The sequence below is a fragment of the Podarcis tiliguerta genome, assembly GCF_965153285.1.
Source record: "Podarcis tiliguerta genome assembly, chromosome: 5".
Classification (NCBI taxonomy): Eukaryota; Metazoa; Chordata; class Lepidosauria; order Squamata; family Lacertidae; genus Podarcis; species Podarcis tiliguerta.
In genome coordinates, this window is record NC_139538.1 from 50,081,791 (window position 1) to 50,105,159 (window position 23,369).

At 40.0% G+C, this 23,369-nt stretch overlaps 1 protein-coding gene and 1 long non-coding RNA gene across 3 annotated transcripts in view; one reads left to right on the forward strand and one right to left on the reverse strand.

The window, feature by feature from the left end:
• Positions 1-194: 194 nt before the first annotated feature.
• Positions 195-21,576, forward strand: LOC310677911. The gene is made up of 2 exons (XR_014511512.1): positions 195-225; positions 20,930-21,576. It is a non-coding gene; the product is annotated as an uncharacterized lncRNA (long non-coding RNA).
• Positions 21,220-23,369, reverse strand: part of GFRA1 (GDNF family receptor alpha 1) — a 179,231-nt gene continuing 177,081 nt past the window's right edge. For both annotated transcript variants that reach the window (XM_083441125.1, XM_083441126.1), the window contains one exon: positions 21,220-22,784. In XM_083441125.1, coding sequence (XP_083297251.1) covers positions 22,614-22,784 — 171 coding nt within the window. In that variant the 3' untranslated portion in view covers positions 21,220-22,613. The remainder of the gene's footprint in view (positions 22,785-23,369) is intronic.

Below are 23,369 nucleotides of genomic sequence, written 5' to 3' on the forward strand. Positions count from 1 at the left end.
ATCAATTATGAGTGCACATATGAGCCTGGCATGAAGGGGGGGGGGGCCACAAAAGATAACAAAGCATATGAAGAAGAGCAGCAGCAGGAATCAAACCTGTTGTCTCTTCTCCCTGCCGCAACTACTGGATGACAACTTCTTCTTCTGGATCCAGCTCTAAGGAGGCAAGAATAAACGTTGACCCAAGGAGACAGGAGTGCTTGGAGACTGGAGAGCCTGGAAAAGGTATTTTATTTATTTATCTTCATTTAGAGTGAAGTAGAGACTAGAAAATCATTTCAGGGGTAAATGGGTGATGTGGGAGTTGCCTTTGAGGCAGAACAAAATAAAAGGCTGAATTGGGAAGTTCCCAGTCCCAGTCCAGCAAGGTTTTTTCCCTTCCAGCACCAGGACTGTTTCAAATAAAATCTAGATAGAAGGGGGCCTTCTGCTAGCCCAGTGGTATTTTTGGCCCCTCCAACTGTGTCTTAAACACAGAACTTGGGGAATAAATTGTGTCTGTGCATGAAATAGAAGTTTTGAAAGGTGAAGAGTATCTTTGACATCTTTACTTAAGTGGACTGGAACACCCATCACATACTGTGCCTTAAACACAGGGCTTGGGAAATAAATTGTGATTTCAGAAAGAGGTTCAGAATGTTAATTTCCTTTGTGATAGCGACACCACGCCCCCCTGATCACTCCCCACTTCTGCCAGATTGATTTATATGCCAGAAAGGTAGACCTGCACTGCAGGTGATCTCATGCGCTGTTATTAAAGTTACATGTTCCAATGTATATTCTTTATTTTATTCTGAACAAGCAAGAATGTAGTGGGGCACCTTAAAGAGTAGTCAATTGTATAATGATATAAGTATTGGTGAAGGGTGTGTGTGGGTAAATAGTGAGGTGAGAAGGAAATTAAATGCTTAAAGTACTAACTGGCAATTGCATTATTACATCTGCTGTTCATAAGAGCCATTCACAAACTTAAGTTTCAGGGTTAATGTTTCATGCTTAATGATACCACCAGGGCCCTCCTTGTGACATCACTAGGGTTACTCCTAAATATCAGATTTGGGCCTTGAAATTTCAGGGTCTTTGATCTCCTGACCTCCCAACCCTAGGCCTCAATCCTTTGTGAAATGGGGTAAGGCAAGGAGAACACACACACAGATCTTCTAGAATTATCCCATTCAAACACAGCACTGTGATGTATGTTGCCCTCTCTCACTTGATTATTTATTATCAGTTCATGGCTACATTACATTTTAATAGAAATTTTAGAAATTTATTTCAGAGGGAGATGAATAAGCACACCTTTGAACTGCCCTACATGAACTGCCCTACATGGACAATTGGAGAACTTTTCTTTTGCAAGGAAGCATTGTTTGACTGTCGCTCTGATGCCTGTTTTGTTTTGTTTTGTTTTTTTGCTCCTTTATTCCTTTCCAAAACCCTTTTACATTTGTATGCTTATAGTTTGGTGTGATCATTCTTTCATTTAGGGAAGTATCAACAGAAAATAGAGCATTTTGGAATGAAATAACAAGAATTTATCCTCTCTAATTGTTCATACTTAAACTAAATGAAATCCTATGGGTTTTTTTTTCTCCTTCTACACTCCCTAATCCCCACACAAGCACTGGAATTTAATTTTTTACCTTTAAGAAGGTGATTTAGACTGCTTGCTGCTAAAGATATTGAGGAGCAGGACCTAGGGCTGCATCTACACCACACATTGAAAACCCCCCCAATACTCTTGGGAACTGTTATTTAAATACTGTATGCTTTAAATGTATGGTATGAACTTAGCCTGTATTAGCTCCTCATATATTATACTGTACATCTTCTTTTTTTCCCCCTTTCCCACTTGATTATTTATTATCAATTCATGGCTACATTATCATCCTGGAGAATATGATTCTGTGAAGAGCTGTATTTTACAAGACTAGTGAATAGGGGATTGATAACAAAGGCAGAACTGTATTTTACCTCAGTCTCTCTCCATAAATTATACTCTCTAATCTGCTAATTTGATGGACCCCCTTCACCCAAACAAACTCCTTGCTTCTGCCAAATGGCCAGTGTCCAGGCCATATTTACATAACATCCCCTCCTCCAGTCAGCATATGATGCAGATTATTGATTTATGGCATATTTCACTGTGCCTGTTCAAATGAAGCTTTGATTGCTATAGTTGGAATGAACATCAAAAGGTTTCCTTAAATGTTTTCCTCCCTAGTTTCCTGCAAAAAGGTGATATTTGCCTCATAATAAATATTTTTAAATGGATCTGTTCCTCTGGTTTCTTGTAACATCACCATCCTAGGGCATTTTGACCACAAACATTGAGCTTACAAATGTTCAACATATACACAGTTTAAATCATCAGAGCATTCAGCCTTCTGTTACTTTGGCATGGAGATAATCCACACATAAATCACGAGGGGACCAATTTCCTATGAAAAGACGGTGATTTCCCATGTAATAAACACCCTCTGTCACTTATAAAAACCCCAGCAATGCCTGGCGTTCTGTAGGGACAGGGCTTTGTGCAAAAGGTTTCTGTCCTCTCCTAGAGGTTTGACAGAAGGTGGCGGAGATATTTTGTGAAGAGGCTTTGCAGATTGTAAAATAGTCACTAGTTTTATAAGTGGGAGATTTAAATAAACACAAGGAGAGACTCATGTCACTTTTCATTCTCAAGCCTGTTTCTGTTTTTTCTCTTCAGGTGCACTTAAATTCATATTCACAGCTAAGGTCCTCCCAGGGGATTTTATATACCTCATTTTGTCCCTCATTTTGAAGAGTGCTCTGCTTAAGGGCAATTGTTTTCAATGCATTAGTGTACTTCAGCATGTTGTCAGATGGTGTTTTCAACATGTACATAATTACAGCTGGTCACTCAGGCATGGCCCATCAAGGCTCCATATCAGCTGGTTGTCAAGCTTAGATTGTCACTAGTAGTCAGAGTAACAACAGCCCTTCTCCATTATGGGGAAGTCAAAAAGCCAACTTTAGTGAATGTGGTGGAAATGGAAAACATCAGGAGCAGGCTTTACTAGGACAGTGTTGAAAATCTGGTGGTTCAATAATGAACAGGACAGAAGCTTACCAAAACTGAAATCCATTTGGTATCTAAGGATCAAAGTTCCAGAAACCTGATTCTGGCTTCTACAGCATTAGCTAGCCCTCCCAGTTTGGTGTAATCTGCAAATTTGATTGACATCCCCTCAATTCCTTAATCCAAGTGGTTTATGAAGATGTTGGAATCTTCACATGCCCTTTCCCGCTGGTGAATGGCACTAACATAGGAAAAACACTTCATAAAATAAAAAGGGAAGCTGTTGTAGCTATTGCAATGGTGTTGTAGGGTCACTTTTCTTGCTTGGCCAGCCATTAACACAGGGGGTTAATTCAGGAAGCCCTGTTGTGTCCTAGGTTACCATATCATGTCTTATAACTTATATGGACATTATAAGCTTTGAGGGCCACTTAAGCACTGAATAGCTTGCAAGCATAGATGCAACTTAAACTGGCCCAGAAAACAAACTATAAGAGATTTTTCTTGTGAAGTATTTTATAAAGGGTGCTATCTTGTCTGGAAAAGCCCATTGTAATTTGGCATTCACTGGTAGAGGTAGACGGGGATCCCTGGAATGGAAAGCTGCTGCTAGTATTCAAGCTGGGGTGAATCCACCAGGCCACATTTCTCACTTTTTGGAAGCTGCTCATAAACATAAACTGACCTTGGATATTTAAATAAAGCCATTATGAGTATTCTCTATTTGTTAGCTGGTCATCAATTTTAGATGCAATTAAACTGAAATTACCTCTGATAGACACATGGTTATGAACTTTCAGCCATAACTCCCTTGGTATTGCATTATTGTTTCAAATTAAAATGGTGTTTCTCTTTGCTTAAAACCTCACATTATTTTTTAAAAAGCCAAGGTGTACCTAGAGAGTGATGAAACGCAAAACGTGCAGCCTTGCAGGGCCTTGTAAAAAGCACACAAAGACACTTGTTCAGCACAGTAAAGATAAGAATTATGAATTTATGGTTTCACAATATTGCTTACAGCAAAGTAGTGGAAGCTGGGACCTAGGCTTTTCTGGAAAGGATAATTAGAAACAATCAATAGTCACAGGACAATATTGGCCTAATCAGTTAATCATCCCTCCCCAAAGTGATAAACTGACCGTTATTAATGCTTTTTTTGGCATAAAGATTACTTTGGATAGAATGGCATCCTGCCTATCCACTGTTAATGTTCAGCTATTGCTTAAATAACTGTGTACTATTAAACTGAAAGGCTTAAATGTAGTCGGGTTCATACTTTTGGAAATCCCCATGTAATCACTTTGGAAGATGTGGGGATGTCAGTGGGCAACACTCGGATGGAAGTGACATTTATGATAACTGGTGCATCCAAGTGGAGGGATGTACTATACTGTAATATAGCTTACCTATTTGCTGCCTTCTGCCAGGTGTTCTTGGATCCAATCCTATCTTACTTGTGCCCTGGTGCCATCTTGCTTGGTGCATACAGAAAACTAAACTAGCATAGAGAAAATACTACATTAGAACCTTTCTTCCTTTCTATTGGTAGGGAGTTTGACATGGGACAATGTGCAAGCATGCTGCCTGTATTCTAATCACAGAGATGGAAAGGATCCCAGAGGTCAGCAACCCCTGTTGATGCAGGCAATCTACTGCTATAGCATCCCAGATAGGTGGCAATCAGATAGGTGGCAAGTTAAGAAGCATCCATCATCTCTTAAAGCAGCCCGATCTACTATTGAGCAGCTTGTGTCATCAGGAAGTTCTTCCTTATAAATCCTCCATTTGCACCTGTTAGTTCAGATCTTAATCTCTGGAAGCACAGGGAACAAATTTGCTCCATCAACTATGTGACAGTATCATCTCTTCTCGCCTCCTGGCTAAACATACCCAAACTCCTTAATTCTTTCCTCTTCTGAATTGGCCTCCAGACCCCTCACCTCCTTTGATCCCCTCTCAGAAATCAGTTATGTTGAATCTTTGAGAAAATCCGCAAAACATACTTAGAGCAAAGAACCTTGCTCAAAGAATCCTGGGTACTAAGTTTTGTTAAGGATGCTGGGAAATTGGAGCTCTTTGAGGGGGAAACTAAAATTCCCAGGATTCTTTGGGGGATGACATCTGCTTTAAATGTGCATTGGATGTGCTAAATGTATGCCCTTCCTTAGTTGCCAAAGAAGTTTTTGACTGAAAGTGTTAATATTGTTTCATACTGAACTCTGCCAACATGAGACAGTCTGTAGAATGATAATAAACTTTATAGATTTTTCCTACTTCTTCCAAGAGCTTCTGAATCGCCTATATAGCTGGGATAATGAGACTAGCAGTATTTGGCTTTTGCTATCCCAGGCACAAAGGAAACACATCCAAAATCTCTGAACTATGACACTTGGCATCCTTTAAAGGAAGGAATGCAGGCAGCATACAGATTCTCAGTTCTATGCAGCATCTCTCTGTATCAGAACTATATATAGGAATAAGTTTTAAGGACCTGCCAACGGTGTAGTAGGTGAATACCATCTGACTTCCAGGGCCAAATTACCCAATCCATTTTGCCTGATGAAATATGGAGTGGGCTCCATCCACATTGCATTTTAACCCATGGTTGCGGTCACATGAATTGGGTCAAAAGATGATTTTCCCTTCTACAACTAATTAGACATCACCAGCAACCCCTTCTTCAGTGTGACTTGCTTTACTTTGCTTAGATCACAGTCAGCAGTTTCTCAGACCTTTGAAAACAAGCTGAGTTGAGATTCCAGACAGCATAGGTGCTTTTCAGAGGACCAGTGAATGTGTAGGGCAGCGGTCAGGTTCACGTCAGTGGTTCCTGCTTCCCACCTGGTTCTCTGAACAGAGCCCATGTATTTACAACTTGTGCACATGTAGGTTCATTCTCTCTCTCTCTCTCTCTCTCTCTCTCTCTGTGTGTGTGTGTGTCTGTGTGTGTGTATTCTTCATTTTCAGGGCACCAAGTTGCATGGGGAGAAGAGCCTTCATGCATACATGTTCCACATCTTAAAGAGCAGATGAATGCATGAAAGCCAGGAGTGGGTCATGATCCCAAGAACCTCAATCCCTCCACATATTCACTGGTCCTCTGAAAGAGATTATGACAACTGATAGTATAAATAATTCTTGCCAATGGCCAATATCATATGAGACAAGTTATACATTTAACTCTGAAAGAGAAGTTTTCAAAGTAGTGATTCTGTGGATGTGAGACCTTTCCAGAGATAAGAAAAGCTAAGTTTGGGTTAATCAAAAGACACAATTTGAGGTCAGACATTAGAAATACATCTTCTATCAGACTGTTCTAGCAGACTGTCAAAATGCAAATTCTCCAGCAGTCACAGTACTCATAATGTCTTCAAAGATACTAGTGAATCCATCTGGACACAATTATAGCCCTTTCTACCATTTGTTCCGTCCAGATCATTTGGCTCCTATGCATCAATAAATGCCTGCGTAATGGTCCTAATAAAATGTGGACTGCTAATGAGACACAGTACCAATATTGGTATAAATATAATCTGGAGTAAAGCTACAAACAGCACAAATTAGGTTTTTCTAATGCACCTTTCACATTGTTTCATGGTCCAGGTTAGCTTCTTTTTATATCACATTTATATATCCTGTGGTTAAATGGGTGCAAGGGTGGCAGTTGTGTGTTAAACAGTCAATTAAACACAGAAGAACCAGCCAAGACAGAGCAATGCATGTGGCGTTGGTTGCCTCATGATATTTTTCTTTTGGGCGGGGAGTGGGGGGTGGATCTAAGCCATATTCAAACATGACTTTTATGGCATGACTGCTGCTATGCTGTTTTGGTATTAGAACGGAAAGGTGAAGATTAATCTTGTTGCCCACCTACAGTTGCAAAAGAAATAAAAGTCCAAGAAGAGTTAGGCTGTAATTAGGCAGGCAGCCTTCTTGCAAAACTTCGGGAATAGGTCAAAGATTTTCTTATTCCAGCAGGCATTTTAAGGTAGTGTTTGGCTTTATGATGACTTTTTAGTGTTTTATTCTCTGTGTGGTTTATTATTATGTCCATCATTTAGAAATCCTAATGATTAAGCAGTATATAAATGTCCTAAATGTATAAAACACCAGATTCTATACACATCTGGGAATAAACCCCAGTGAAAACAATGGGACATACTTCTAAGTACGTATGCATGAGATTTTGCTATTACATATTTTAATTGTGGGCTTTGTAATCAGCCTCTTTGGCTTGGAATCATTTTATGTAAACCACACACAACCAGAACATTTATTCATAAAGATTCATATATACAACAGATCTACCAATAATGAAAGAATAGATATGTGTTAGATTTTTTTTTAATTGCCTATAAAAATGGTAGAGATGGACACCTCAAAACCACAAGCTGCTTTCTGGTTTTCTTTAATCAACATAAGGCAAAAAATTACATTGAGGAGGAAACCATCCATACCTTGTGTGTCATAATTACTGTTTAGCAATCTCGCACTAAGAAAAATTTATTAAAACTTCATGACTCATTAATAGTAAGTGATCACAATCACTTAATAGAAGAGGAAAGTGAGCTAATGATAGAAACTCTGATTAATGATTTTAACCTTAAGACACGAAGTCAAGTGAAATTAATAGCTCTGGATAGCGAATGTAAGGTTAATGTCTCATGCAGAATGCCTCTGAGTGGAGGCAACTGAGAAACACAGACAAGGACTGGGTTGCACAGACAGATTTTTTTCATGTGTACTAGGCAGCATCTTTTACTACCAGCATTTTTCTAAACCAAGTTGGAAGGTTTTGTGCAAGCATAATAGCTCATCAGAGGGGAGGGGCAGGGGAATACATAATTAAAATGCTACAATATCAGTATGCAAACCTTCAAACTCTTGAAATATTTTCAGAGCGAGGCGTATTAGGGACATAAAGAAGCTGTTTTCTACTAAATCAGACTACTGAGCCATCCAGCTCAATACACTACACTGACAGGCAGAAGCTCTCCAGGGTTCCAGGAAGAAGCCTTTCTCCGCCTTGCTTGGAGATGTCAGGGATTGAACCTGGGACCTTTTGCACATAAAGCGTGTGCTCTGGCCAGCAGCGGATGGGAAAGTGGGGCTGAGTCTGGCTGAGTCACTGCAGCATACTGGGACAGAAGGAGGGAGGGGCATGCCAAAGTCAGCGCAATGTTAATGTGCTGGCTGCCTCTACCGGCGTGTTTGTACCATACTGACCTCACTGCTGCTGTGCCCCTCGCAAGCAATTGGATAGTGGTCAAGTGTGGAACACAGGCCTTGCATGATATCCACTGTTGACTCTCCTACCTTGGTGCACCCTGCACTGTTAGAGAGGAACACTGTGTGTGGATCATTATGGGATGAGATAGTTGCCTTTGATAGAGGATAGTCCTAGCATTCAAGTGAGCAGGCAACCTTTCCATAGCCTGGTCCCATGTCACATACAGTAGCAGCTCCATGAACTGACAGGACAACTGTTTCAGATGCTGTGTGCATACCTCAAAGGGCATCACTTACAGTTTAACATCTGGATATGGCTAATGCATTGGGGCTGTACCAACTGGTGGTATTTAAAACTCAGGACAAAGATAAAGGCAGAAGATTTAACCCTGCATTTAAAGAAAAGAGCTTACACATAAAACCTGGTATATCATGTGGCACTGGGCCAGAACTCTCTTTCCATTGTTTGGACAAGAACTTTTTGTAAATGCAGGAAATGGCTTTATTTCAGGCCATACTACAAGGTCATCCAACTCCATATTATTTGCTTCAGAGAGGAGGAACCTCAGGGCCAGGGTTCAAATATAGCCCAGGCTTCTCCATTTCATCAGTTCTGCTTTACAACATGAGGTTATTTTGCCTGACTGAACTGTGTCCTTGAACTCTGATAATGCCTTTTGCTTGCCTGGGCAGAAGATAGAGGTGTGTGTGTGTGTGTGTGCAGAAAATACCCTGCTGAATAAAGGTAGCATTTGCATTTGTTGCTCTGCCCACTTTTGCTTCTGTCCCCCCCCCCCCCCATGGGCATGTGGCCCTAAGAAAGTTGCCTAGAATGGAATGTGGCCCTTGCCTGGAAAATGTTCCCCACCTTAGGTTTACTCTAACTAGCAGCTGCTGTCCAGGGTCTCAAGCAGAGATCTTTCCTGTGACCTTATCTCTAATCGTTTTAAACTAGAGACACCAGGGCTTGAACATAGGATCTTCTGGAGGCAAAGCAGGTGTTATGTCACAGAGCTGTTGTTGCTCCCCCTCCCGCCCTTTAGAAATAAGCATTCAACATTGGAATCCTCACCTGTAGTATGTGCTTTCCCTGACCCTGAATGTAAGAATCCTGCAGCATAAGAGTTACCATAATTGGTAAAGGAGGATATAAGGAATTTAGGCTTTATTGCTAGCTCGTGTCAGCTTCAACATTCCACTTATCCCTTTGCTAGCTTTATTCTATACAAACTATTAAAGTATCATATTAAGAGTCTAGACTGTGAATAGGATATGCTTTCCCTCCTTTTTAAGTCAAAAGTGTAATGATGTCTAATCTCACTAAATAAATAAATAAATCAAGTGAAATTTGAATCTATAAAAAGTTCATTTTAATGTTCAAATTCAGGTGGTTGTGCTTTGTTAGACTATTGTAGGAAAACAGCAAAGAATCTCACAGCATTGTTAGAGTATCTGTTCTTTTATTTAAACTTTTATCAGTTAATTATTATTTTGAAAACTTAGAAACTGATAATTTAAACATCGTCTGTCAACCAGTACCAGACAGTTTCTGCTCTCTGTTTTTATGGGTTATGCTGCATGTCAGAGGAGTCCAAATGTTCAGTTCAAGTTTTTAAGATATGATCATACTGTGATGGGATATGTCTTCTTGTATTAGTCCTGTTCATGAAGGAAATAGAGCTTTGCCTTGTTTCAAAGTGATTGACCTCAAATAACATGCTGGTGCTGTGTAAGATTTTCCATCGGAGGCAGAGCAGTTTGTCATGCCATTTGTCAATAGACATGCAGCATTCATATTTCCAGCACTGTGTTGCAACAGGCCTAGTTTTCACAATCATGAGCAAAACCAGTATCTTACGTAAAGTTCTCTCATTCTCATCCATGACTATAGATAACAGGCACAGCCCATGGCCTCTCTCTCTTTCTCTCTCTTGATGATCTCCATTTCTCAAAGTACTCTCTTCCCAAAAGTCTTCACTTTCACACGTTCCCACCCAAGATGTACGTAGTACCTTTAGCTGGACACCCTCTTCAGCATCAATGAGACCCTTGCCCACCATGTGCACTGTTGCAATAAGTTAAGGAAATTTTCTCTGATTTGTGCAGAAGCAGACCTGAAAGGTTTCCAATTGTAGATTCTATTCTACACTGCATTGTCATTCTCTACACCCACATCTTTCTCCCAGACACTTTAAAGACCCTTAGTAGTACTGATGGAGGTATTAAGTAGGCTATCACACGACTTTGATATGATAACCAAACAAATGTCCTTTACTCTCTGAACCAATGTCTCATGTGCTGTCAAGGGCAGAGTAACTTACATCTTAATAGTGAGCTTGGAACCATCCTCCTCCTTCTCCATGTTTTCTCAGAAAGGTGCTCTTCAAAAGCATCATGGATGTTTATGATCTGCTTTCCAACAAAAGCGTGCACACTATTATTTTATTTACCTATTCCTCAATCAGGGCCAAGAATCCAGTTGTAAATAATTCATTGACCAAATTTCACAGAACTTTGGCTTTTGCCATACATAGCACATGTTCAGTTCACTGAGTTCCACAGGGCTTGCTCTAAAGTAAGTGTGCATAGTATCAGGCTGATTCAAGTTTCAATTTCACAGAAATTGTGGCTCCTGTTTTTGCTGAGCTCCTGGGTCATGCAGTTCACTGTAGGATGCTATAATTTAATGGTGCGGGCAGGCAGCTTCATTAAAAATTAAGCAAAATCCTTATTGTTGTGAAGCAACTCCAATGAAACCAGTGAGATGTTTAGCAAAATTCTAATGCATTTTTACTGCATTCAGTGGGGCTTACTCCCCAGTAAGCATACAGCAAAATCCTACTTGTGTCTACTCAAAAGTGCATCCTATTGAGATTCACTCCCAGGTAAAAGTGTGTATAGGATTGCTGTGCTAGTCCCAACTTTCATTGGATAGCTCCTTAAAGCAGTGTTAGAGTGCCCATTGTTTATTTCAGCATAAAAGGCTGGAACTTCTTAAAAGTTTTGAGTCTTGAAGGGCCATCTCCCTCTATATCCCACTGTTTCTGTAGCTTTGTGTTGAAAAATTGCATCACCTCTTGTTTCTGTCCTGTGGATTTTGATAGCAAGAAAGAAACTATGAGCAGATGGCTAGTGTGCCATTCTGTTCACATAACCATTTCCATCTGACAGCCATTGCTCATTCTCTATATGAGGGACGCCCTATCCAGTTGCGCAGTGCCAGTTGCCGTGTGTGCTGCTTTAAAGGGCCACCCGTCTATTGCTTGGTCTGCCAGGCCACAATCAGAAATTGGATGCAATGTTCCTTAACTGCCTCTTTCCAGCCTCTTTCCAGACAGTCAGAGCATTTGTAATTATCCTGTAATAGAATTGTTGACCCCCCCCACAAAAAGATGACATTTACTTATTTCTTTTTAATTTAAAAAGAACTAAAGTTTATTTGGTATTCCACCCCACTCTCCTTTTCAGCTATGTATATTTTTGCGCATAGTGTGAGAGCATTATACCAACAGATAAAGAAAAACAATATTGTTTCCAAAGTCACGAGTTCAAAGAATGGACTCCAAGTCTAAATCAGCGTCAAGGGGAAACAGTGGATAGTAGTGTTTGTTCCTTAACAGCAATGTACCTGACAGAATGATTGAGGAGGCCTGACCCACTGTACACTTCAGGAAGGGTAGAGGAGGAGGATACAGAAATCTCTAGGACAGTGTACTTATCATTTATAAAAGCTAGCAAAATGAATATTTGCTACGAGGATAGCCTTCAAATAGAAACTAAGGTGGGCAATTTGTCATTCAAATCAGAGTTGAGTGGAAGATCTTTTTTTATAGAGCCCACTCACAGTGTATATTAATATTCTGGCTATCAAATGCTATAATTTATTTGATCTCTCCCTACCCCCATATAATCCCTGTAATATTCTAATAGACTATAAAATTATTTAATCCAAACTTTGCATTCTATTTTCTGTCTGCTGCAGTTCTTAACTACTTACGTTATACAAAAATAACACAAACTCCAACAAATTCATGGGTGACAGGGGCATTCAGACAGCTTTTCCCAGCATGAGCAGGATTAATCACAGTTAATCATTTTCAATACTGCACAATGAGAGATACAGCTTCATAGAAATCACTTTAAGCAAAACCAGGGCACCCTCAAGTCTTCAAGTGAATTTCTGTAGGCCTTGTGACTGGATTTACAGGCTTTCTTCTTACCTAAAAGCAATGCAGTATGTGTGGTAAAGAGAAGACCTTATAGGACAAAGGTCACTAAAGTACCAGACCAGTTCCCGAAACCCATTCAAGTTCCTTGCTTCACAGAAATTCTGCCCATCAGTGTGAAATGATTTAGGGAATTTAGGGGACAGATTAGAGCTTCATGCCATTTAGAAAAATGGTAACATTCCTATAAATTCTTATCACAATAAGTAGTTTACTAGCTTCTGTCCAGTCCTCAAACACCAAAAAAAATAGTGACTTCAATGGAAAGCAACAAAGTTAGTTGACTGAGAAATGGGGCATCATTATCTTTTATTAGCCTGTATATGACTCTAGAAGAAGTACAACATTTTTGCAATTAGCTTTGATATGAGGGTAATATTAAAACCATAGAAACTCAATGATTTTTCTTTTATTTTCATACGTGGAAGTTTTACTTCATTGGTGGGAATAAATCTGCTTTTAAATATTGCAGTAGTTCACATGGATGAATTAGGGATGCGGTGTAGGGAAAAACACTATTTCAAACAATCCATTGGTGTAACAACCTGCAGCTTCATGACCACAGAATGGGGTGATCTGGAGTAAACTGGACTATCATAATGCTTTAAACAGTCATGGCTTTGCCAAAAGAATCCTGGGAACTGTAGTTTGTTGAGGGTACTGAGAGTTGTTAGGAGACCACTATTCCCTTCACAGAGCTACAATTCCAGAATTCCCTGGGGGGATTGGTGGTTAAACCACTCTGGAAATTGTAGCTCTCACGCTTGGAAGGAAATGCAACCTTATAAAGGAAATGGCTTCTCTAACAAACAGAATCTACTAGATCAGCTCTGCTGTCTGTTCTGGAAATCCATCCCCCCTCAAGGCGAAATAAAAGTGTGGCTATGCGGGCTGTTTTGTTTCCTCTGCTTTTCTACCAGTATTTGTAGGTGCTGAAGACACTCAGGATATTATGATTATAAGGGAGATCTTGCCCATCATAAAGAAGGTTGATTAGACTGGTACTCTGGTGACTATAAGAAATCCAATCATACTTAAATACACAATACCAATTCTCACCAAGTCATGGAAAATCCCAACTATGAGATTAGGACACATCAACAGAGGGAGCGAATATGCAGGAATGTGAAAGTATTAAAGAAAGGCAAGACGGGGTAAAAAAAATAAAATCTCATTCTGACTGGCCTCAAACTTGGCTGCTATATCTAGTCAGTAATTAACTCCTAGTGGCTGCATGACAAAATTCTGCTGTTGGCACCTGATGGAGGAAAAGAGACAGAAGTTGCAGCTGCTGTAGTCAAATGGTCAGAGAAACCTTTAGGGAAGAAAACCTTGGTGGAACAGGAGCAGTGCTTAGAACAGGCAGAACTGAGTAAGAAGGATAAAAGAGGCGGCTTTTAATAAAGTCCAGATGCTCAAGGCCCTATCCCAAGAGAAACAAATGAAACAAAGTGGAGAAATGCGGATTGAATTTATTGCTAAGCCTCAAGATTCCTAACTAATAAAGCAGGGGCATGAATTAAATATCTGATTGCCTAATAGCCACCTTTGCTTGTAAGTCCCAAAGTATGAACTAGCCAAAGAGTAAAAAAGTGAGTTGTAAAAGTATAGGATTGTATCTGAGTCCTGCTTAGAGTAGACCCATTGAATATAATAGGCTTAAGTTAATCATGTCCATTAGCTTTGGTAGGTTTACACTGAATAGGTGTAGCATTTGATACAACTCATAAAATTCTAAGTTACTGCATCAGGTTCCTTTCTACCTAAAATTACTCATTCACAGTGAAGACCCACAAACGGATGACTCTTCTGTTCAACCAATTGTGACAACCACTGAAAATATCTGAGAGTGGATTGTGCAGATGATGTCTTAATGTGACTTAATATGATTTAGAAAATATATTTGAAAGCTATAAGATCACTCTCTCCACCCAGCATCCATTTTGATCTCATTTGACCTACCACATTTACTGCCTTTACCCCATTATCTTATTTTTATATGTTAACAATGCACATGCTACTCATCCCATATCTAAATTACTTAGAAGCAAAGTATAGGACAAGGTAATCCTTGTGTGATTCCTATCAAAAGCCAACACCCCCCCCCCCCCAAAATACTATTATAGGTCAATGAATGAAAATATATAGGAGACCTATGAGTACAGGGTTTTGGTGTTGGTGGTGGAGAGGAAAATGGAAAGGAACAGAGTATACTATACAAACAACTTCAGAAGTACAGGTTAAATGTTTAATGAACAGAGGTGAATATAATTCACAGATAGTCAATGTGGTGCCCTCCAGATGTTGTGGACAATTACCACCATCCCTTACCACTGGCCAGGCTAGCTGGGGATAATGGCAGTTGTAGTCCAAAATGCCAGAAGGGCACTACGTTGGCCACCCCTCATTACTAATTACTAAAGTGGCAGAAAGGGCAGATTCCAGTTCAGATTGTTTGAAGACCATTACTATAAAATATAAATGAAAGTCTATTGTAAGTGATAAAGGAAAGCTGGAAATGCCTAGCTGTCTTATTTTGAGGAAAACAAAGCAAATCACTACACAAGCCCATACAGAGCTTGTCTGAGGCCTAGGGCAGGAGTCTTGTCCATAAGATGCGCCATCATGTGGCACCTAATCTGATCTGATGCTACATGCCAGTACACAGTAATTCAGGTCCAGATTTAATGTTGAAGCCTTGCAGTGCATACAGACAGGCATGATAATCTTGCCCATGGCTATTTTGCCCATTAAGCTCCCGGTCGGCTGGGAGACACAGGGCATTCTTGGCATGACACCTTAAGTTTGGTAGGCCCTTGGCAGGGCCCCCTGGCCAGCTTAGCCATCCAAGGCCCCTGGCAAGTGTCCCCAGCTGCCTCCCCCTCTTTGCAGCCATGTTTTCACAGGCTATTGATCAGAGAGCCTTTAAATTAAGATGTTGATGGACTTGATCAAATTTCCGTTCCATAAAAAGAATAAAATGTGGAGAAAGGGGGAGGGAATGCCAAGCTAACTTTTGAGAGGGAAAATGCAACAAGAAGGAACAAAAGTAAAATGACCTTCCAAAGTCAGAGAGACTCTGAATGGCCGCTAATTGAAATGTCATAGGAGGAAGTGAGCTGGTAAGCGAAAGCAAATATTTAAAAGATGAGAAATCCTTCACAGTCAACTGGATTAATTTTCTGCCAAGTTCATCACAAGCAAATCTATTTGAGGTGATGTTGTGGAAAGTGGTGGGTTAGCATACATTGTCTGGAATCTGAGGAATGCATAATGCAGGAGGGCAGATAATGACTGCTGGGATCTCTTTGCCCCCAGGTATATGAAGAGCTGGCTAGTTAAAGGTTGTTTGCCATAATATTTTATTCAGAGCATTTAGAAGTAAATAAGTAAGAGCTGGAAAGACAGAGCAATTTTTAGGAGAAAAATGAGCATGTTGAATTTTCCAGCAAACCTGAACTGTTTGCATTCAGTCAGCAATTAGAGGGAAATGCCAAGCCATAATATTGGAGCCATTTAAGTAGGAATTAGTAAGGTGCTCTGATCCAGCTATCTGATGCTGGAGCTCCAACATCCATTATAGCAGAGGGAGCCAATCCCCATGTGCATCGCTTTGCACAGATGGATCAATTGCCTCCTTTGACATAACTGGCGATCTCCCTCTACGTATGTGCAAGCATGCCTGGTACTCTAAACTGGTGCAAAGAGGGACAGTTTTACTGACTCACTCTTTACTATTAATTTTAAGAGGAAATGCATCCCAGAGTATCAGGTTTGTTAGCAATGTTTTTTGGGGTGCAGGGTGGGGGTGGGTACAGACCCACCTGCTCATCTTCTAACTAGCTAACCAAGCAAGCTATTCATACTCCTCCATTATGACTCTTATTTCCCTCACAAAACCTCTCACCACACACTAGTTGAGGATGGACACTGATGCTATTCTGACTTTTCACACACCCACCAACAAATCTTCTTACAAAATCAATTTTCTTTATTATGTTCCATTCATCTTTCCTTTCTCAAATCCTTACCCTGAATTGTTGTTGTTGAATTCAATATTCAACAGTTTGGGAAAATAGCTTCTCACAGGATTCAAATTGTTCCCAAGCATCCTCCTGGCCTCATTTGAGAAACATTAATTAGGGGAAAGAAAATCACAATTTGCAAGGCACAAGATGGAATGCATTTGTAAAAAGGATGCTGGTTCTCCTTTTCTTCCCACAGCTTGAGTAGTTTTCTATACATTTCTCTAATACAGTGGAACCTTGTGTTGCAAACATGATCTGTGCGGGAGGCACGTTCGCAACTCGCAGCACCGGGTCTGTGCACGTGTGGGTCGCGATTCAGCGCATGTGCAAAGTGCGATTTAGCGCTTCTGCGCATGCACTGAAACCTGGAAGTAACTCGTTCTGGTACTTCTGGGTTCGGCGAGGTGCGCAACCCGAAATCGCGTAACCTGAAGCGTCTGTAATCCAAGGTTCCACTGTACTTCATGATCTTGGAGCAGGTTCATGGAGCATGCCTTAAATTGTTAATTTGTTTCCCAAAACGATGGCCCTCATAAACCTTAATGTTTTACAGAACTTATGCAATTATAAATATCTGCTTGGAGCTCCAGAAAGTATCACAAAGTGTGTGGTTTTTATCCAATTATGCACCTGTACTTCTTATTTCCCTTACTTGTATAGAATGTCTGAAGCACCTCTTGCAGCTAAATATATGAATTATGGTGCAATCCTGCCTGCTTTTGTCTACTCAGAAGTAAGTCCCATTGAGTTCAATGATGTGGGTAGGGGTCCCTAGCCTTATTGGAGCAAGCGGTGCATTTGCAAATCTGAGAAACTATCATGCAGAAATGCTGATGGGGATACTGAGGCTGCATACATACCATACATTTAAAGCCCCAGTGCCGGGAACTGTAATTTACCCCTCACAGAGCTACAATTCCCAGGACCCTTAACAAACTACACTTCCTATCATTCATTGGGAGAAGAGGAAATGTGCTTTAAATGTACAGTGTGTATGCAGTTTGAAATGACAGTACTTTCTTACAATGAAAGTTAAAAGAAAGCATTAAAAATGGTTTTGGCTTTCCTGTCCTTAATATCAGCTTAGACCAATACAGGTCGTCATCACCATGCAAAGGTGCTTGCATTCTTAACTGTCTTTGTGCAGCATGCATTTTCTGTAGCTAACAGACATGCACAGTGAGAACACAAAATCAAATGTTATTTTGTTTGCTGGGCACTCAATACGTGCAATTAGAGTAGATGGAAGCAGGCAAAAAAGAAAAAAGGACCAATTTGCTTACTTCAGTGCTGTAGATAATGACTATGTTGACAAGGTCACCTTGCTATATTGACATTGTCCATGCTGTAGTCAACTAATAATAATAATAAAAATAAAAAATCTCTGCATTTATCCAGAGATGTTGTGGGGAAATAAATTTCAGTCAATGTTCAGGCCATTTATTTAGAATAAATAATTCACTATATTGGAGTTAACAATAATTGGTGTGGATATTGGCCCTGATCCAGAATTCAGGAGAGTTTAGGAACAGGATACACATATCCTACCTTTATTCAAGGATCTTCCTTGCCAAAAGTATGATCAGCACTGTCATCTTTTATAAAACCAACAACATGTCTCATGGAAAGAGGGGCTAGTGGCTGCCTGAATTCACACACAAATGGTAGACTTTGCTGAACACAATAGCATCCGTCAGCATATACCCCTATCCACTTGTGGTGGTTGCTTCCGACACAGCAGTCTTGTGTATCTGTAGACTATTCTCCTGAATCTTCTCTGTGTCCAAGTCTTGCTCCACATGTAGATCAGTATCGCTGCATGCATGGAGGGGAAATGCCAAGTTTCTGCTACTTAAAGTAAAAAAAGTCGCGTGTATAAATAACTCATTAAAACCATTACAAGGAATTACAGTTGTGGATATTAAACAATCTGATGTTGTCACTACCTCCTCCCCAGGCAATTTTTTGATTAGTTTCTACATGGAAAAATACACTAAAGTTGACTGGTAATAGTATCCTCCGTGGGTTATTTCACACATTACACAGCACAAAGCCAGGTTTTTCAAATATACTCTTGACAGGGTGCCACAGCCAATCCTGGCTTTCAAATAATTGTACCCATGTGATACATTTATCTTCAAACTGTTGTTGATGCACTTGGAACTAACATTTTCTGCCCCTGAAAACAAGTAATGTCAATGTGTACAAATAAGTTTTAAACATTATTGAAAAGCCATTTGTAGTATCTCATCACTTTAAAAGAAGTAAGGTTGTATATTCTATGATGTTTAGTGGGCCTGAAATTATTCCAGAATACTTACAGGATTATTATTATTATTATTATTATTATTATTCCCCACCCATCTGATACAGAATTGTCTTTTAAAAATATTTAATACATCTGGAAATTCAAGCACAGCTTGATATGCCATGCAGTTCTTGGAAACATGACAAACTAAATGGAAAATAATGAATTCATTTGCTTTGTGTAGCTGTCTCCCACTTTTAATAACATCAAAAGCTAATCATTGTTGATAATGTAGCCACTACTCCTTTACTTTAAGTGCCACCAAGCCACCAGATTCAGAATAAAGACAGTCCTTAGGACAAGTGCTGCCTATCTGATGATATCTGAAGGCTTCAGGAATCCCTTTTAGACGCTAAACAACATCCTCCTGATCTTTCATAGAGAGTCAGTCTCAATGAATGAAAATCAAAATGACTTGAATCATGCACAAGGGCAATATAGCAAATAAAATCCTTTAAACCATGCAAGGCTCTGATCTTTCAAACCTTTCATGGCAGCAGTCCCATGAGCTGGAAGCAAATGACTACTGTTGGGTTTTTGTTTTTGTTTTTGAAAAGAAACTTGATACTTTGCCTGCTACTCTTAGTGCTTTACAATTCAAACTATGGTATCATTTTGCAGTAAACTCTCTTGGGTCTACTGAAATTATCTTAATCCTAAATGTGTTAATGTGACAATGTCACATATTGGCTTCTGTTGTCACAGATTAACAGTGTAATCCTATACATATCTATGCAGAAGTAAATCCCATTGTGTTCAGTGGGGATTAATCCTATGTAAGTAGATATAGGATTGCTGCCTTAGTCACTTTGTGCAAGGCAAATAGAAGCAGAACTCTCCACCAATCAGTTACGCATGACAATTATTGGTCATTGTAAATAGCTAACATTTATCTTCCTCACTGGGTTGCACTAAAATAGCTGTCTCTGTCATAGCAGAATCCCACTAATAATAATAATAATAATAATAATAATAATAATAATAATTATTTATACCCCGCTCATCTGGCTGGGTTTACCCAGCCACCCTGGGCGGCTTCCAACATAACACTAAAATACAATAACCTATTAAACATTAAAAGCTTAGACGACAGCCTTCAGATGTCTTCTAAAAGTTTGGTAGTTATTTTTCTCTTTGACATCTGATGGGAGGGCGTTCCACAGGGTGGGTGCCACTACCGAGAAGGCCCTCTGCCTGGTTCCCTGTAACTTGGCTTCTCGCAGTGAGGGAACTGCCAGAAGGCCCTCGGCGCTGGACCTTATCGCAGAACGATGGAGGTGGAGATGCTCCTTCAGGTATACTGAACTGAGGCTGTTTAGGGCTTTAAAGGTCAGCACCAACACTTTGAATTGTGCTCGGAAACGTACTGGGAGCCAGTTTAGGTCTTTCAAGACCAGTGTTATATGGTCTCGGCGGCCGCTGCCAGTCACCAGTCTAGCTGCCGCATTCTGGATTGGTTGTAGTTTCTGGGTCACCTTCAAAGGTAGCCCAACATAGAGCGCATTGCAGTAGTCAAAGTGAGAAATAACTAGAGCATGCACTACTTTGGCGAGACAGTCCGCGGGCAGGTAGGGTCTCAGCCTGCGTACCAGGTGGAGCTGGTAAACAGCTGCCCTGGACACAGAATTGACTGCCTCCATGGACAGCTGTGAGTCCAGAATGACTCCCAGGCTGCGCACCTGGTTCTTCAGGGGCACAGTTACCCCATTCAGGACCAGGGAGTCCTCCACATGGTAGTAAGATGAGTCATCTCAGTTCTGTCACTAATTCATACTCACTGTGGCCCCTTTCTACTGATTTCTGGATCATGTTATAGTTTTTCCACTACACATTTGAAGAAAATGGATGCTGCCTCCCCACTAACACCAATTTACCCTCGTTGCAGTAGAACAGAGATGGATTGCTCCTCAGATGTTGCACTCCCTCCCATCAGTCCCAGCCATCATGGTCAATGATCAGGGTTGAGGGGAATTGTAGTCCAGCAATATCAGGTGAGACACAGGTTCCCCATAGCTACACTAGATCTAGTTCAGATGTCCTAACACAGTCCATATGGAACATTACCACTGGGTGCCAAATTAACACACTGCAGGAATACCTCAGCTCAAAGATTGTACTAGTTACTACATCAGATATACTGAGCATGTGAAATAATCAGCTATTTGGAAGCTCCATATTCTGCAATCCAGCACGGCATGTAGAAGGTCAAGCAACACCCACACCTCTGTTTGCGTGGAAGAAAATGGAGCAATACCTTCTAGCCATCTGCTGTGCTTGTTGTTTCCTGTATTTGGGCAAGGAACTGAAAATGGCCCAAGTTTTATATTGTACCTCTTTCCCCAGAAGCAAATATAGGCAGATAATGGTGTTTCTTTAGAATAATTAAGATTCATGTCATTTTTATTCAATCAACAGTAAAATAACTAAACTGTATAATTACAATAAAGAAGACCAACAGTTGTATAGCTGAACTTTTCTGTCTTTTTTAAAATATATCCTCAGAAAGATAAAAGAATTTTAGGTTACTGAAATATTCACAATGGTTGTTTCTTGTTAATATAGGATATGTTTTTCTTTTCTTTTTTACTTTTTGTCATGGCTAAATGATCATAATCAGAAAAATAAAAGCAGTGTTAGAAAGTTTAATATCGCTCTCTATTTCTTCAGAAATTTTGAAGAAAACGTGTATTACATTGGTATATGACTTACAATGGTTTCACAGCGAGGACTGCAAAACCACTTACATATATAAACATGGAAGAGAATGCTAAAACATTAAAACATTGGTAGCCATCTATAAACACGAAGAAGTTTCATAAAATTCACACTCCAGGAAGACATTCATCATATGTCAACAGCCTGATCCCTTTTTAATATATATACTTCAAAATATGTTTAATTTGACAATAATAATAACAATTAAAAACAGTCAAGGCCAAAATCCACCAGGAAATTCTTTATGCAAGGCCTCCCTTGTCTTCTTAGAGGTCTCTGGTCTGCCAAGGGAGCCGGTGACAAGACTGCTGCCTCCTCAGTATGCAGGAGACTTCCCAGGCAGCCACGTCTTTGTGAGGTCCACATAGCAAATATTTATGGAAAGGGCCCAAAACCTGTCAGAAAAATCAAGGGTATCCTGGATGCCCTTTGAAAGCAGCTCCACTCCAATTGGAAGCCATGACTTTGGCTTTGGAACCGATTTCAGCTAAGGTGTGTCTTTGCTCTCATCTTACACTGAAATAATTGGAAACTGCACAAAAGCACTCAAATGCTCTGGCTGAGATCCCCTTTATTACAATGGGTCTTGCACAGGAGAACTTCCTGGCTAATTGTGCTGCAAATGAGAGAAGCAGGATTCTAAGCTACATGGCCTCTTTTTTATTGGGCAATTTTTATTTTTTTTTAAAGGCGAGGACAAGGAAAACAAGAAAGAAAGGAAAGGATGAAATCTGGATGATTTACATGCAAATTGACATTCCATCTCTTTTAAAACATTGCATGTCCCAAAGCCTTCTGGGTTTGGAATGTAATACTGCATCAAGTATTTCACAAGGCTCCTAAGTAACACAAGAAGCGTCCTTTAAAAATTAGGAAATTATAATATAATATGATATAATATAATGAAGACGGGGATGACAATCCAGAACTATTTTTTTTATTTTTTTTAGCAAAGTGCTTCAACTTAGCTCCTAGAACTTTTATATCAGAACAATTAACAGAGGAGGACAGGGAACAAATCAGCTTCATTTTATTTCCTTTTCTTTGTACAAGTCCTTTTGTTAAAGCAGATATGAGGTTTCTGATGAACGTGGGCACAAGCAAGATGAGAGTGCAATTGCCACCAGCATGAGAAGTGTGCTTGGCTGGATGTTTATACGAAGAGGAGATGAATTGTCAGAGGACATGTGACTAGTGGAGCCGCCTGCCACGCTTCCTTTCCCAAGAGCATTCTGCAAAACAGAATCATTTCCTTTGGTCACCAAATGTTCACCTGCATATCTTTGCATCTTTTCAATGCTCTTCAATGAATCCCTACTTTGCTGCGCCTGCAAGCTACTTAGGCAGCTTCACTAGAATGAAGTGATCCAGAAAGTCTTGGCGTGGGGTGGAAACTTCTAGTAATACTCTTGTTACCTTCAGTGTGATCCGATAATCAACTTTTTTTATTGCAAGTTTTCAACACAGAATACAATAAAAGCTAAACTAATCTAAATAAAAATAAAATAAAATAAATAAAAAAGAGAACAAAGGGGAGAGGGAGAGGAGGAGGAAGAAAATAATAACACAAAGCCTTCTATCAAGGTTGTATCTTAACCCTTATTCTATACAAAGGAGGTTGAGACTTCCAAGTGTGATTTGAGATGGTAAGCAAAGCTTTTTCATAAAAACAATTTTTTTAAAAGATTGTATTTTAAAGAGACTCATTAGTTTGCTGTGCAGGTACTGATGTAGGATACTGAGGCCACATTGGTAAGGCCACCGAGAAAGACTCAATGTCAAGGTAGACCTCGCCTTGCAGGAGAATGACATAACCC